This window comes from Cebidichthys violaceus, unplaced genomic scaffold, assembly GCF_023349555.1.
Source record: "Cebidichthys violaceus isolate CVI_PGR_0920_01 unplaced genomic scaffold, fCebVio1.0.p SCAF_7, whole genome shotgun sequence".
Taxonomy (NCBI): Eukaryota; Metazoa; Chordata; class Actinopteri; order Perciformes; family Stichaeidae; genus Cebidichthys; species Cebidichthys violaceus.
Window position 1 is genome coordinate 7,010,654 of NW_027176927.1, and position 16,926 is coordinate 7,027,579.

General features: G+C 38.2%; 1 protein-coding gene across 1 annotated transcript; it reads left to right on the plus strand.

The window, feature by feature from the left end:
- Positions 1 to 3,859: 3,859 nt before the first annotated feature.
- nbn (nibrin) lies at positions 3,860 to 16,550 on the plus strand. Its single transcript, XM_068735543.1, has 17 exons — positions 3,860 to 4,000; positions 5,485 to 5,606; positions 8,031 to 8,158; positions 8,363 to 8,522; positions 8,618 to 8,721; positions 8,834 to 8,951; positions 10,315 to 10,505; positions 10,619 to 10,719; positions 10,845 to 10,977; positions 11,089 to 11,291; positions 11,940 to 12,114; positions 12,282 to 12,930; positions 13,074 to 13,163; positions 13,851 to 13,991; positions 14,544 to 14,657; positions 14,742 to 14,791; positions 16,191 to 16,550. The coding sequence occupies exons 1-17, from the start codon at positions 3,970 to 3,972 to the stop codon at positions 16,222 to 16,224; spliced, it is 2,544 nt and encodes an 847-aa protein (XP_068591644.1). The 5' UTR covers positions 3,860 to 3,969; the 3' UTR covers positions 16,225 to 16,550.
- The last annotated feature ends 376 nt before the right edge of the window (positions 16,551 to 16,926 follow it).

Here is a 16,926-nt window from a genome sequence, read left to right on the forward strand (position 1 = left end):
TTTTTAATCAAATCAGTTACTGTATAAGAGTACACTTTGTGAAAACACAGCCAACAGGCGGGTTCCACATATGCATAGAGCTACATTGTAAAGTAAATCCCAGGCCGTGGAAGGCTTGTCACGGGAATGCTATTCTTGAAACCAAAACTATTCTGACAACAATTGGGAAACAGGATAGACAGGTTGGGATGCACTGAAACCATCTGAGACAAAACATGGGGAAGAGAGAGAAGATATCAGGAAGATCTGTGTGTGTGCGTGAGTGAGTGTGTGTGTGTGTGTGTGTGTGTGTGTGTGTGTGTGTGTGTGTGTGTGTGTGTGTGTGCGTGCATGAGTGTGTGTGTGTGTGTGTGTGTGTGTGTGTGTGTGTGTGTGTGTGTGTGTGTGCGCGTGCATGATTGTGCGTGTGAGAGAGAGAGAGAGCCCGGTTATGTCCACATAAATGCATGTTATCAGAGAACTCAGAGTGGTTTGTTCAAACAACTAAAAGCACAAAGACACTGAAACCCATCCTCCAACACAAAATAACCTCCAACTTAAGAAATTCTTAAATATCATGCCCGCTCTCCTGCTCCTGACAAAAAACTCAAAAATATACTAAAAGAGACCTGTAACAGAAACATTTTATTTCATTTCAGTAAATCCAGTAAAGCAACATTTGCTTGATGATTCATTAACAACATGATATTAAATTGAATTAAGCAACTGATGTGCATCAATGAATTTGATCATTAGTTGGCTGTAAGAGAAAGACAATTATTAAGGAATACAATAGAAGCAATACAAGATTTTAACAATAAAAACAATAACTGGGCCTTTTCAAAAGAGCTTTTAATGTCACAATAAAATACATTTACATGTGCCTGGATGTTGAGCATGGGTCAAGGGGTCACACTGGGTGTAGGACAATAGGCCACTAGCTAGCTGTCCTATGGATGGTGTCACCAGTGAGATCTCCTGATAAGGTCAAATGGCACCCCATGAGACAAATGTTATCTGAAAGAGTGCACACTGTATACTCTAGGGCAATGTCTGTGAAGCAGCACAAGAGGGAATGACGAACATTGTTATAATAATACTTGTATGAGTGGGTGTTTGTGTGTCTGTACACTGCATGTGTGCGTGCAGATAGAAGGTAATTAATGAGTAGGGGGGTTGACAAATAGCAATGAAGAAAGTAGAGATAAAGACATGCTGGTTCAGTATAAATATTTGAGCCCACAGGGAGAGAGGATCAGTTCAAGAGTGGCACTGAAGAGGAGAAGGAGAGAGCCGAAAGGGGAAAAGAAGAAATACAAAAACAACAAGAGGGTGAATGAAAGCCAGAGGAACAGAAAGAGAAGAAAGTGAAGGTTTTTATTTTACATTGTTGAAACTTTGAAATTGGTAAGACTAACAATCTGGCATTTTTCTCAATGGGTTATTGTGTTTTTTGGTGTATTTTTTTACCCTGTGCGGTGCTTCTTTTCAGAAATGGCAGACACAGCAGGAGGAGTATTTTTGGCTTTGCTGTTGTTCCTGAGTGCCAGTGTGCCATGTTTCTCTGTGTATAACAGCGGCGAGTGCTTCTTCAACACTAAAGGTGCAGTATGTGTGTGTGTGTGTGTGTGTGTGTGTGTGTGTGTGTGTGTGTGTGTGTGTGTGTGTGTGTGGACATATTGATTCCTATAGGCTTGTATGTGTACATGTGGCCAGGTAAGAAGTCATTCATATTTTGAGGTACCCATACTTTACTTGTATGCTACTTTGTACTTCTTCACTATATTTCAGAGGCAATAATTGTACTTTTTATAATTATTTTTATAATTACTATTACTTTGCACATTCAGTTTTCCAGAACATATGATCAGTCTATGAAATACAATGCATATTTAGATCAATAACAACTCAACAACTAAGTAGTCAACATTAGCTCGACCCAGATCTGCTGCAGCATTTAAATGATACTTAATGCATCATTAATAATAAAACTATAATATAACATAAATAATTATTTTACAGTTTAGTAACAGTATTCCTTATAATGTACCACTGCTTTAAGTACATTTGACTGCTAATACTAATATATGTACTTCCACTTAAACTTTAATGAAGGACTTTTACTTGTAATTGAGTATATTTTACATAGTATTTCCACTTTTGCGCAAGTAAATCCACTGCTGCATATGTCACAATAACTGAATTTCAGGGAGCTGTGAACACATGGGAAAGTTGTACGGGATAGGAGAGAGCTGGATAACCAGTGACTGTTACCAGTGTGTCTGCATGGAGCCTTTTGGAGTAGGATGCTGTGACCAGTGAGTTTGTTTTAAACCCAATCACCCCCAAAACTCATTTGGATGAGTTTACATATAACTTTGTTATACTACACTACATTTTAAATTTACAAATTACATATAACTTGGATCTTTCTTTACAGTGGATCTGACCCTGTGGACTATCCAGACTGGTGTGAGGTCATCCGTAAACCTGACTCTTGCACGAGTGTTGTAGTGATGAGAGTCAATCACAAACTACCATGCCTCTGGGGAAGAGGCCGTCTCAGACCAGCTGCAGGTCAACCTTGGAAATCTGACAATGATCCTTTATTTTGAGTTCAGCAATTAATGAAAAATAGCAATCTAGCAATGTGACGTTATTTTGGATTTAATAAATAAAGATCAGGGGTTTTATTTTATCTTATGGTTTGTGAGGGACTAAACTAAGTTTGTTACAAAATCTTCAAATAACTATAGGAATTATCTGTTAACTCTTCACATTTTAAAATTATGTTGTGTATGTTTGTTCTTGATGACTCTGTCTGAATGTCTGGATTGTTTCTGGTTCATGTTTTAAAATTAAATTACTGTACTGTATATCTAATTTAAGCTATGTATAATTTCTGGTTTTGTTAAATGTGATATATGTTATTTACCAATTTACTACAACTATCATTTGTTTTATTACTTTCTTGTATAACAATTGAGCAATGTCATACAGATAGGGAATTTACCCCAAAACAGAATATATATTGTACTGTTCCAAACATATTTTGCAGTTCAATAAAAATCTGCAACCAGTGTTTGTAAGCCTCCATATGAATTCATGTCACTTTAGGTGGAATTCGGAGCATCAAAACTGGAGGAGACGTTTAGGTGACATTTTTGGTTCATTGACACAGAAATTACACTGAAACCACAGGCTCAGTGATTTGTGGAATTACATCAAAATAATTATATATGAGTTGTTATTCTATTATCCACAGGTCATGATTTATATACAGATAGCATCACCAGGACATACTTATCTGCCTGCTGTTCAACTCAAAGAGTTTTTGCTCAAAACAAAACAGAGCAATACAATTTCAGAATAATGTACATTGTAATGAAATTATTAGCTTATGAAAAAAAATTGTCCATAATAATGTATTTGTTGATTGCATTTTGTATTGTCTGAATCTGCAAAGTAACTAAAGTTAACAGTTAAATGTAGTGGAGTAAAAAAGTACAATGTTTGCCTCTGAATTGTAGTGGAGAAAATGTATAAAGAAGCATGAACTGGTAATACTCAAGTAAAGTACAATTACCTCAAATTGTACATTGAGAGTCTATAGTACTTGAGTAAATGTTCTGTTCACCACTTTCCCTCTTTAAAATAATGATTTATTTTCTCTTGTAGGGCACAAGTAAGTGTTAGTTACAATATAACCAAGCCTATTACCATTAATTTCTGCAGAAATGTACAATATTACTTTAATTACAAAGATTAATTCTAATTTGCAATAGATTCACTAACCCCTGATGAATGAGGGTTTGTACTTTTATTTTGAAAAGAGAGCGGTGGCGCAGAGTTTGTACGTCACACTTAAGCGCGCTGAGTGTGTCCACCTTGTTGATAAGTTGTAAATGGACTGCCTGACTTAAAAAATGTTGCTTTACCTCTGACTTACTAGTGGTTTGCACACATTAAAAGGCAACAAGACATAATACAATGTGGATACTGACACCCCTGGAGCCTGGAGGTAACTTTTTCTGTCGTGGTTGATACTTTTGACGCTAGCTTAACAAATAACGTTAGCTGGCGGGTGAAGTTAGCTGTGCTACTGAGTGCGTAACGTTTTGGTAAAATCAACTACCAGCTAATACTAAAGGTAGAAAATGAACTGCTCTTAACTGATCGAAATGTAAGTGGATACGGGTTTTGGTACAAGCGAGACTACGTGGATCTGATGAACCTTTGGTTTGTCATGTGATTATACTGCAGTTATAAGTTAGTTGATGTACATGTTTTCATTATATGACCAACATAACGGTACATGTGCAGTTTAATGTTGCCTAAACATACCACTGGGGGATGGATTGTTCGAAATTTAACTTAAGTTGATTAATTTGTTTATCTGAGTGTCCTGCACCAAATGGTGCCCAGGGCTTACAAGACACTGGACAGCAACAGTATCCAGGGGGGCCACATGACCAGACATAACACACACACACACACACACACACACACACACACACACACACACACACACACACTTGTTCACTCTGCTCTTTAGGTGTACCTTTGTGTAGTGATCGTCTTTGATTATTTGAGCACAGTTTCTGAGCTTTTGACTTAATCTAAATCTCATCCGTTCTTCCTAATGGATTTTAAATAGTTTTAGTTTGACTATTTATATTACACTGCAAATTATTCTTAAAAATGAAACCTGTCTTGACGAAAGGTAACTGTCAGCCTCTCCACTGATCAGATGGTACCACAGCTGAACTATTTCATTTCATGACTCCCTTAACTTAAAGGGATTTTATATCCACCGTCTCTTCACAGGTAAGAGTAAAACACAATGTCACTTACATAACATGTATGAAATACATCCTAGATATTAAAGCATGCATTGCAGAACATATATTCATGAGATAATGTCTGTATCTCACAGGGATTTAATGTTAATACAAAAAGTCTCTGGTTTTAACTTCTCCAGTGTGAGGATTTGGTGGTTTTCTACAATTGTAAATTGAATGTCTTCGGGTTTTGGACTGACTTAAGATTGGACTCTTGAATACTTTTATTTGGCAGATTAATTGATATTGGAACTAACATCATTTAGCTATTTCCATTGCATTTCGCTTCTTGGTTTAGTAATACAATTTTGGAAATTGACTATACTGATCTAGTGCTTGAGCTCATTCACATACAAACAGCCTGCAGAATGGCCATGCAAGCGGACAATCAAGAGCAAATTGGACTTCAGTGTCTGGATTTTAACAACCAATCTTAGCCGACCCGATCTACCAGCTCACCTTACTGATATATATAACTCAATATTGTGGTATTTATTTTGTCATTATTGGCCTGCTCTGGCACATAGTGAAACAGATTCATGCAATGACGGTTGACATCCATGACAAAAAGTCACAAATTTAGTATTCTTTTCCACCACAGTTGGGTTGTCTGTTTGTGATTTCTACAGTGAAAGGTCCATAACATGCCTCCTGTCACTCACAGGTGAGACCCACTATCTCCTCTCCAGTAAAGAGTATGTGGTGGGGCGCAAGAACTGTGACATCCTCCTACCCAACGACCAGTCCATCAGCAGGGCTCACGCTCATCTCACTGCTACTGACCAGGTAAGAGGAAGAACTGTTGTACAGTATATATATATATATATATATTTCATTATTTAATGGACTGAATGTGTTTAACAGAATCTGCTGAGCTTAAACAATTCACCGAGCCCTTCATATGTACAATATCTTCCATGTTTGGGCTACGGTATGTTCAGAATTATGTGCAAAACCACAATCAATATAAATTATATTATGGTATTGCAAAGATATTTGGTAGTTAAATTGATATATACTGTATATAAACATAGAGAAGACTGTATGTCTCTGTAGCTGGAATTTATATCAAGATCAAAGAGAGAATCCTAATGAGTTCTTCACCCAAGCTCACATCTTATGCAAAACAATACAACAATATTAAAAAGACAACTAAATCAGATTGACAAGAGTTATGACAATGTTTAAATAAAAGTACCCTTTCTAGAAAAGTCATTTGTTTGATCTGTTGATGTCTTTTCTTTCTTCTGTAGTTTGACAACCCTCCAGACAGGTTAGAAGTTAAAGTGATCTTTTGAGAATCAAACATTCACCTCCCCTCGGCTCTAAAGTTGAATGTTATGATCTTACAGTTATTAACAGAGGAAGTGTCCAGCCAGAGGACAATGTATGTAAATAAAAGCTCCATAGAAAAGCAATGCAGCAACATAATCCACTTCTCTATTTTTGATCCATACGCTGTGTATGTAATACTGTATTACCATGCAGGTCTGTGCAATAACGATTTGTTTTCAGCTATGACTGTTAGAGTGCATACAGTTTGTATACTAGCCTCATATTAGTATGAATATTTTGCAGGATTATCAAGTTATTCATTTTGCTGCATCACCAAACCCAGTATTGTCCCAAAGAGATGAGATTTAATTTGGTGTGGAGGCACTTCTGCTCAGAAGGTGGTGCTATGGCTTCATTCCAGCAGGACTAGAACTGAAACAAAACACTAAATAGTTGCCACTTTCAAGTGGAACATCACCCGGCTCCAACAAATAATTGCTGATGCACTGACACAATTCTACCACTTGTCACTTTAAGAAAAAAAATACTTTGAACAGTTGGAGAGATAATCCGACTACAAAATGCAACATAAGCAAAACCCAAACAATTAATCAAGTTTTTCATCTAAGTCAATTGTATTTTACACATTTTACATCAGAAATCAAATCAAAAACCTATGGTTCCTTTTAAAATACAGAATTAAACACAAAATATCCATTAAATTAAATAAACCACAATACTGAGTCAAATGTCAAATGTCCATTGAGTAATCTAAAATTAAATGAGGACTCCAGGTAAATGTCAATCGCCTATGTTCAAGGGATGTGTGTGTGTGTGTGTGTGTGTGTGTGTGTGTGTGTGTGTGTGTGTGTGTGTGTGTGTGTGTGTGTGTGTGTGTGTGTGTGCGTGCGTGCGTGCGTGCGTGCGTGCGTGCTGCCACTTGCATGCGTGTTAATGAATCAACGGAGTTGAGGAGGCCCAAGCTGGTCCAACCTGTAGCTGAACAAGATTTATTTTCAACCACTTGCTCCCAGGATCAGCACACCTCCAGTAAGGCCTTGTCGTTCAAGAAAGTTCCTTGTATCCAGCCGGTTCATGGATAACTTGCTTCTCCGATTTAGTTTAGTATACTTCAACTATTTCTTAGTGAGAGCGTAACAGGTCCAGAAACTGAATGATACTTTCAGTAGCTCCATTAGCCACTCTCACTCCTCTCTCTGTTCTCCTCCATGCAGCTTCTGTTAGTTGATTATTTCCCCTTCCTCCAGCTCACATGTGTCTGATTTATAGCCTCACTTTCCCCTACTTCTTTTCCTGTCAGGTTGGAAAAGGGCTATTTTGTGTATTTTGTTCTATTACAAGTTACAAACACAATCTTAAAATACAAAAGTAAAGTTTGTGTTGCCCGTCATGTTTTTTTCTTTGGTGAAATTCTATGTTGTAAGAAAATGTGTAATCTTACAGATTCCACCTTTTTCTGTGTCTAATGGGGATCATTAACCTTGTTGTTGTTGTTAATGCATTGCATATTAAAGCCAACCCCTCTAACATAGCTTTTCTTTTCATCCATATTTATCAGCATCCTCTGGGTTTTCTGTCCTTCTGTTTACTTTGTTCGCTTTGATTCTTCAGTTCATAATCTTACTGTACCATAAGAGGATCTAAAAGTAATTATCTATCTGTTAATACTCTTCTTCATATTTTTAGTTCTGGATGTCACATGTTTAGCATGTCGATACGCTTCTATTCCTCTCCACTTTTTCTTACACTTAAGGTTAAATTGATTTTCCAGGCCTGGGATACATTTCCATTTTAGGGTTATTTGAAAGGATGGATTTCTCGTTGAGGCGTGAATAATTGAACAGAAAGATGTAGGATTGTTTGTTCTGACTTATGGACAATTTCACAAGTTGCTCTCATAAATTCTATTTCTAGACGCTGACTTTAAGAGACACCTCCAAGTACGGTTCATCTGTCAACAGCCAGCGCTTGACAGAGAACACGCCAGTGGAATTAAAGTCAGGAGACAATGTTATATTTGGGGTTTTTCAGAGCAAATTCAGGTAAGTTACTGAAACAACACCTGGTTAGTTATGTTTTACATCACAGAACCACGGTCACTAAGTCTGGCATCATTTTTTGCTTTTAATTGCACTCGCATGTCACACCTAGTTGTATTTCTCCTTAAACTTAGAGAATGCTCAATGTAACTAACTTGCATATGAACTTCATGTTGCATCATGAATCTCGTTACTTCTTTATCTCAGTGTGGACCATCAGAAGCCAGTGGTGTGTTCATCATGTTTGGACGTTGATGGCAAGGCGTCGCTCTCTCGGGCCCTGTTGGCTTTGGGTGGGAAGCTGGTCAACACCTGGACTCATGACTGCACCCATCTGGCCATGCCGTCTGCTAAAGTCACCATCAAGGTAACTAACAGACTTTTGTATTCTCATTAGGTGGTTAAATGGGATGTGCTCATCTCTGAATATGTGTTTGATGTGCTTCCTCTTTTCTTAATTAGACTATTTCTGCTCTGCTGTGCTGTCGTCCCATCGTGAAGCCAGAGTTCTTCACTGAGTTCAGCCAAGCCGCTCAGCAAAAACTATCCCCTCCTAAAGCTGAGAGGTACAAAACAATTCATCCTTATTTATACACATTCATACTGAGAATGAGCCGAACACCAGAGGCCACACTGAACCAAACGTTATCTTGCTAAGTGCTGCACATTGTTTTTAAGGTTCATCCCTGAGATCGATGAGCCCAGCTTGAGTAAAGAGGATGTTAACCTTGGAGTGATTCCAGTTCGCAAACAGCTTTTCAGTGGAAAGACCTTCATATTTCTCAATGCCAAACAAGTATGTCTACTTCTTTCTTTGTGATGACCTAATATTGTTTTCATGCTCTTCAAACCACTAGGCCACAGAAGAGCAGGGTTTCAGGTAGTCTGTGTAATTGCAGTTAACCCCCTCAGTCAGTAAAGGATAACAGAACACACAAGAGTTATAGAAATAAGCACTAGTTATAGGCTATGTCACTGCCCATCACCCTGCTTGTTGTTCTGTCAGTTGCCTCAGAAATAATGGAAAGTCACATGATCTTGTCAGCATCTTGTTTATCAGCTGAACTTCAGTTACCAGGCAGTCTACAGCCCTGTGATCCCCTGAGACTGACTGCTCCAGTGGAGAGAACAGGTTTTACAAGAGCTGCAACTAATGGATATTCTCACTATTGATAAGAAGATATTTTTAGATTAGTTATTTGGTTTATAAAATGTAATTAATGTGACTTTCAGCAATTCTAAATGTATCTACCTCACCGCTTATTCTCTGACCCAATAATGTCCATTACCACAAAATAAGTATTTATTTAATATGAAGCAAAGCAGACAAATCTTTGTCTTTTTTAAACCATAATCAACAAATCTGTGATAAATTGCAATTCAAATTGGTGAATTAATTGACTTAAGTTTACCTTTGGAATAACCACGGCTATGAATCATACATGGATTAAAATCCAGAGGGTGTGCAGGTTATGAAACCAGCAAATCTATTTGTACTGTCTTGCTTGGACTTATTATGGGTGTTTGTAAGCCTCCATATGAGATAATAAGGCTGGTGTGCTTCTTAACCACCACAGCACCACAGACAGGATGTACTTGTATTATAATTAATTATAATAGTTATTATAGTTCTAACTGACTTTGAAAGAACCCTCCAAGTATGGTTCATCTGTCAACAGCCAGCGCTTGACAGAGAACATGCCAGTAGACCTAAAGTCAGGAGACAATGTTACAATTATAATAGTTATTATAATTATTATAGTTATAATTATAATAGTTATTATTATTGTTATTATTATCTCGAGGAGAGCAATCTCTGCTAGCTGTAAATTGTTTGCATTCCTGCTATAAAAAGCCAGCTGAAATGTAAATTGTACAATTATCACATTATGAATGAATGTTTCTACATTTTCCAAGTGTTTTGAGTACAACAGCACTAAGAATATCCTCTGGAACAAATGCTTTTACAATAACTAAAATATTTATGGACCGCTCAAAGGCTTTAGCCTTCAATCGGACTGACATGAGGGGAAATATCAAATCAAGTAATGTTATTGTCCGTAGACACACAGTCCCTCCAGTGTCTTTGATCTGCTATTCTGATAAACAATCAATAATGTATGTATGTATGTAATCCCTACTCTTTATGTTGTTTGCAGCTCAAGCGCCTGAGTACAGCAGTAGATTTTGGAGGTGGCAAGAGCCAGCTGCTTGAGGAAGGCTCTTTGCCCCGGGACCTGCTGGAGTCTCCACACAGCTGTGTGGTCAATGTTATGACAGGCAGCTCCCAAACTCTGCTTCCTTCCTCTACCACAGAGTGGGCAAACTCTGTGAAGAACATTGTTCAAAGGTTTGCACAAACTCCTGTAGAAAAGCACTTAAGAGTGTGTTTTGGTGATTTATTTGTCAAAGCGATGATTTGTGAACACTTTAAAACTCTCTCTGGCATTTCTCCTGACACAGAAAAGGCCTCAGAGTCATCCCGGAGTCGGAAATTGGTTTGGCTGCTATCTATGCTTCCTGTGATAAGTACTGCAATTCATCCAGTCCAACACCAGACTCAGGTGGGTGACCACACAGAAAAGCACTGAATGCTTTCATTTTATTTTTCAGTTTATAAATAAATTTTATGCTGTTTTATTTGTTTATATTTTTCTTTGATTTTTTTCTGTCTTTGTTTCTGTTTTAGAGTCAGCACCAAGAGTGGAACCCAGAATCCCGAGTGCTTCGCTGTCGCAGAGCGTGGCGGTGGAAGAGACTGTGTTACCTGCAGCATCTCAGAACATCACAGCATATGCAGTTAACACAGAGCCATCACAAGGGTACTGACGAGCACAGACCAGACACGCGTCTTTTTTGTGTTAAAGTTGTCCAAACTTTTCAATTTTGAAAAGGAAGCCTTTCTGATGTGTGTAATTGTACTTGTTTATCAGGACAGAGCTATGTGCAGGTACAGGGTTGATGGCGGTCAGGGAGACTCCTGAGAGGAAGCTAAACCACAACAGCAGTCAGCTCCGTGGATCCACACCTGATGCTAAGAAGACGACCACTCAGTGCGTCGTGCCTGATTCAATGAGCTTATCATTCAACACTGTAGAGAACACGGACTCGCAGATGATGAAGTCCAAACCGACAGGTGGATGCACCGACCTGTCTTTTTTATCTCTTGAATTGAAATATGTGCGAAACTGATTGAATTTTGATGTGTAACACAACATGAAGGTTTACTGTGTCCTGCACATGGTTTCATCTTAATTGTAAATGTTTAAATTAGGTCAATTAAACAACAGACACAGTTTAGAGTTCCTCCCTCTTTTTCAACAATATACTTAGGCTCTAACAGATTTTAAATACATTGTTTGTTGCTATTACAAATAATATAACTGCATTGATTAGGAAAAAGTGCAATTTGGATCAATCACATCCATCCCATACCAATCCTTTAGCCTCGTACAGAGTATTTGTGTTGATACCAATCTGATGTATTGAATTGGTGTATCCCCACAATGTATTTGGCTCTATATGTATGTCAGATATTGTGTGAAATATATGGAATAGCTATTCAGTAACTTATTACATAAGTTGTTTAGTGAGCCTAAGAAGTGCTGGTAGGTGGATTGTGTTACATTAGCACAATGCAGGCGCTGGTGACAGATATGAGAGTAGTTTCAATCTTCTTATCTGCCTCTCAGCAAGTAGGCAAACTATCCCTTGAATTCACTCATGATAGGAACATCAGCTTCATGCCTGTAATGCTGTAACCAATCAATCAATACTTTTGCAGTTTCAGGTGCAGGCAGTAGTGGCATTAGGTCCCAGCCAGCCCTTCCCAGGACCAACGATGGCATGAAGACATGTCTACACAAGCAATCTCCTCAGAAACAAAAAAGCTCTGCACAAGCTTCCCCACAGAAACAATCAACTCTGACCACATTCTTCCAAACTGTCAACAAGAAAAGGTAAACATCTGCTTTTTAAAATAGGTAGAGGACTATAGCATGTTGGTAAGAATGTAGTGCATTAACTGTATAACTGATTTACCAAATGTCAATAAACGTGCTTTGAGTGGCAACAATATAAGATTAAAGTCTTATCTTATCCTTCGCTTTGTCTTCCTGTCATCAAGGCCTTTGGAGGAAGAGCTCTTCTCTGTCATGTCAGAGCCAAAACGGCCTTCACTGGAATCATCCATCAGCATACAGACACCAAACACTTCACCCAGGTCTAGAGAAACATCCTCACGTTCAGTGGCAACATCCCAGACTCCACTTGGGTCAGCAGCTGATCTTTTTGTAGGACGGTCAGAGGCTCAGTCAGACAGGGTCTCCCATGCTGTCCAGCAGGAGCCACGTAGTAGAAAGAGAAAGGAGATGGAAGAAGAGATACAAATAGATGAACTAGAGTCTATTATGTCTGAGGATATGGACTTCTTCGATGAGCAACCGTCAGGGAATCAAGGCCAGTCAGCACAGCTTATAACGCTCAGTTCAACCAAACAGAAACAAAGTTTAAATACTGTGGAGGCTTCGTCTTCAAGCAAGAGGCAACGAGTCCACCTAGAAGAAAATGTAAAGAACCAGAGGCCACAGGTGGGCCTCGAAAAAGACAAGAAGCAAAAATCTGACCAGCATATTGTCGCCATCAAGACGGAGCAGGTTAATCTTCTGGAATACAAGACAACTAATAATGAGTCCAGCACACGTCCAGAGGTGTCGTCTGCCAGTACAAGTAAAGACATACAGCCTTTTGAAGATGATGAGGCGTCTTTCATTGAGGTGAGGATTCACTGTGTGTTATTTTATTCATCCAGTAATTCAGAGAAAAGAAAATTGAAACTTAAACTGACTCAGCACACATGATTGCTTCACTTCTCAGTTTTCACTGTTACCAGACATTTTCACCCTTTTTATTCATACAGGATTTAGAATTACTCAAAGTAGATATCTGCCAGCCTAAAGAAGAGACTGAGACCCTTCTGAAACCGGTTTCAATAAAACAGGAGGTCCAGGTAAGTTCTGTTAAAAAGCTTACAGTTTGTTCTTTCTTCCTCTTTCTGAATATGCTACATGCTCTAGTTGTAACTAGATGCTTTATTCACTACATATATTTATTTGTGAAAGTTGACCTTCCCGTTTTCATTGATTCTAAAGCTTGGGACAGATAGGAACCATTTGACACATCAAAGTCAGTAAATTAACTATTTCCTGTGGTTGCAAGCCAACAGTGTTAGATGTACCCTCGAACATTTTGATGTGGCTCCAGCTTCAATCTTAGAGTATCAACTCAAAATTCAGTGTTTACTGGCATCCAAGGGTTATAAGAGTGGCTCAACGATGTATTTATTGGGCTTTGTTGACACTTAAAATCTCCCATATGCAATGTAATCTGTAACCAAATAATAACCAAATTCAAAAGATCCTTGTTGTTGTAAATGTTTATTTATGTTATGCATTTATGTTTTAAAAATGGTATTATGTTATGCTATTCTTTATCTCTTAAATATTCGTATTGGCCTCAAGGATCCAGTGTTTGTCAGCTACCACTCAGGATTCACAGGAGATTATGTATGAACTGCCTGTTATTTTTGTAAAATCTGAAATCACTTTAGTTGTCTTGAGTTGTTTCTCATTAATTAAAACAAGGAATATTACCTGTCCATCAAACAAAAGTGACTTATTATTGTGCTGTTTTGCAGGAGTCAAAGATTGATGAAAATCTTCCTAAAAAGCTGGTGCTAGTGGAGTTTAGATCTCTCACTGTGACCGCCCCTCCCAAAACCAAACCACAGAGGATGCAGAACAACAGCTACGCAAAGAACTTCAAATGCTTCCGGAAGGTCAGATTAAATATGATGCAATTTACACAACAGATACAAGGAGCCGTGTGTAGGATTTTGTAGCAGCTAGCGGTGAGGTTTGAGATTGCAACCAAGTGAATACCCCAAAATCAATTCCTGTGGATGGGGTCTCTAATTTCCTTTTTTTAAAATGATCCCTTCCCACTCTAAGCACAAGAGTGAGTGATTTATTTTCTTCATAAAATGTCCACTATGTGCGGGACACCTATCCAATTTTTTGTAAATTTAATGGAGCTCTATATGAGATGTTGGACATTAATATACCAATAAACAACAAGTTGCTGTGTAAAGGCGTAGTGGAGTTATAACACCCTTAGCAGAAAAGGAAGTTTAAATTTTGCATATATATTCTTTAAGAAATGATCCAGTATGCCATGATGAAAACATCGTCTTCAATGACTGGATACATACAGTATGGTCAAAATCAACTTTTTAACCCTCCAAAGCACAAAAAGAAAATTCCAATAACGTTTGCCTAATGTACAGAATAATATTATGTTTCATATAAACACGCTTGCTTGCATGTGACAGATCTGCGTGCCAGGTGTAGAGGGCTCACCCCACGTCATCGGAGGATCTGATCTACTGGTTCACAGCAAGGGCAAAAACACTGATCTGGATGAATGGCTGAAGGATGCAGTTAAGGTATTGCTATTGTCTCTCTGACTCGCTTATCTGTCTGTGATCCGTCTGAGACTTGCATAATTTGAGCCTTTTTTTCTATTTCAGGAAGAGCGTCAGAGCAGACGGGACGAGAGTGTTGGAGATGACCTCTTTCGGTGAGAAACTGAATGTCATGTTCTGTAAGATGTGTAGTGACTGTAGTGACTTAACCGCCCTAAACCCCCTATAAATATAGTATGTTAAGAAAAGCCAAACCATTTCATCTTACCTCTGTTTTGTTATTAGGCCATTTACAAGTAAAACAGTGGCTCATTCTTTTATGTACCATGCTGATATTATTGATCGTTAGTAATGATTTGGGACCATCTTGCAGCGTTAATTACTTTTTTTTGTTACATTTGTCTTGAAAAAGAGACAACCCTCTGCATGACTTACTTATGTAGTGTAGGGGAGGTCAAAAATGTTGAGCGCCATCCAAAAATGTTGACCGAGAAAAAACACCAGCATGGCAGCAGCATTCATTTACTATCAATTAACAAGCAGCTGTCAAAAAGCAGCATTATGATAGGTGGTAAATAGAAAGTAATGTGAAAAATAATGAATTTATATACTTCAAAAAATAATTGAAAGTCCTAATTGAAAGACAGACTATAATCCTCTAACCAATTTAACCCAAATAGTGATAAATATCAAAGTATCTACAGTTAATGTTTTCACGCTACTTTAGTATAATGTCATCTCTTTTGTGTTTATTGTTTGCTCAGACGGGTACAGGTTCTTATCTCTTTGTCGATAGCATCTTTTCTGATTTAGACCTCATGGGAGGTTAGAAAGAACTACAATATTTTTACCAAGTGGGTTGTTTCTCTTGGACATAAAAATAAAACCTGGAAATTTAAACTGTGTCTCTTGTAGTAGACGTGCCTGGTTCCAGTAAATATGCTAAAGCCTCAGTCATTTATAATCAGGTGGAGACGTTATATAATTAACTGAGAGTTATGTATGTGGGGCCACTGTAGCTTCAGTTTAACCAATCAGAACTTAGAATTTATTTCGTCACAGCGGTTGCCAGGGTAACAGAGGTGATGTAAGCTGTCGCTGCCGTGTTTTCTTTGACTAAGCAGAAAAGAGACAGTCTGAGATTGTGTGTGTGTGTGTGTGTGTGTGTGTGTGTGTGTGTGTGTGTGTGTGTGTGTGTGTGTGTGTGTGTGTGTGTGTGTGTGTGTGTGGAGGCTGAACTGTTTGATCACTGATTCATGCTCAGTCAGTCATGCGTATCCAGGGAACAGACTCTGCTACTAACAAAACAACCCGCTATTTTTTTTTTTTTTTTTTTTTGGTAGGTCTAAACGAAGTTTCCAGACGTGGTTTATAGGAAGCCTGTTTGCTTTAAGCTGTTCAAACACTGTCCTCGTTTTACAGCGCTTAATTTGGGATGTTTTATGGTTTGTTCAAAATGCCTCTAAGGACATTGAGGAATGATCCATGAGGAATGTTAAAAGCCCATCCTGACATGGACGGACCTATAAGATAAAATCTTTTGTGTGTCTTTAGGTACAACCCCACCAAACAAACCAGGAGAAGATGAAATGCCTTCATCTTAACGTCCCACGGAGGCACAGGACGTATGTCAAGCTCCATCATCCAAGTATAAAAAGGACTCCAGAAATAATTTGATAGATAACTCCTGATATCTGTACTTCAACTATAACTGCTTTATAACTGCTAAAATGATTAGACATATTTCCAGTGTTTTGTATTGCTGTTCTTCCTGTTCTTTCTATCTATAAATGTAAGTAATGAAGCCACTGACAGCGAACAATGTAAGAAAACAGTCTCATGTTCAGAGATTTTTGTCAATGTTTTATTCGTCAATAATAAAAAACGCGCCATACAAAACATCAAAAACTCTTCAGTTGTACAAGAGAGCATTCAGATTCTACATGCTGAAAGCAGCTATTCCTTTGTTTTAGAAGTTAAGACCAAATGTGTTCCCTGGTTTTAGCTGAACTAGAAACTGAAGAGAGATTCCAGTTGCTGCTTCTGCCTACAGGCACTTTTACAGATCTGAAACTGTTCAGATAAGTCGTCGTCATGCCAAAACATTTATGGGCCGTTCTGTGCGGATAGTTTGAGCCCACCAGTCTATTCATATTCAAGGCAAGTACCGCGTATGAGTTGAGAGTCAACTAAGCAGTTGACATGAATTGTGCTGTAACAAAATGGGCAGCAGAGTGTCAAAAGGAAGGAGACTGGCCTTTAAACACAAGTCTTCTCTCTAAATTGCCAT

What these genes read in the sequence shown, in the direction of transcription:
- nbn (XM_068735543.1), top strand. Translation starts at nt 3,970, where the DNA reads ATGTGGATACTGACACCCCTGGAGCCTGGAG. An exon ending in CAGTCCAACACCAGACTCAG is followed by an intron (nt 10,720 to 10,844) that starts GTGGGTGACCAC and finishes TTTCTGTTTTAG; the next exon opens with AGTCAGCACCAAGAGTGGAA. An exon ending in GATGAAGTCCAAACCGACAG is followed by an intron (nt 11,292 to 11,939) that starts GTGGATGCACCG and finishes ATACTTTTGCAG; the next exon opens with TTTCAGGTGCAGGCAGTAGT.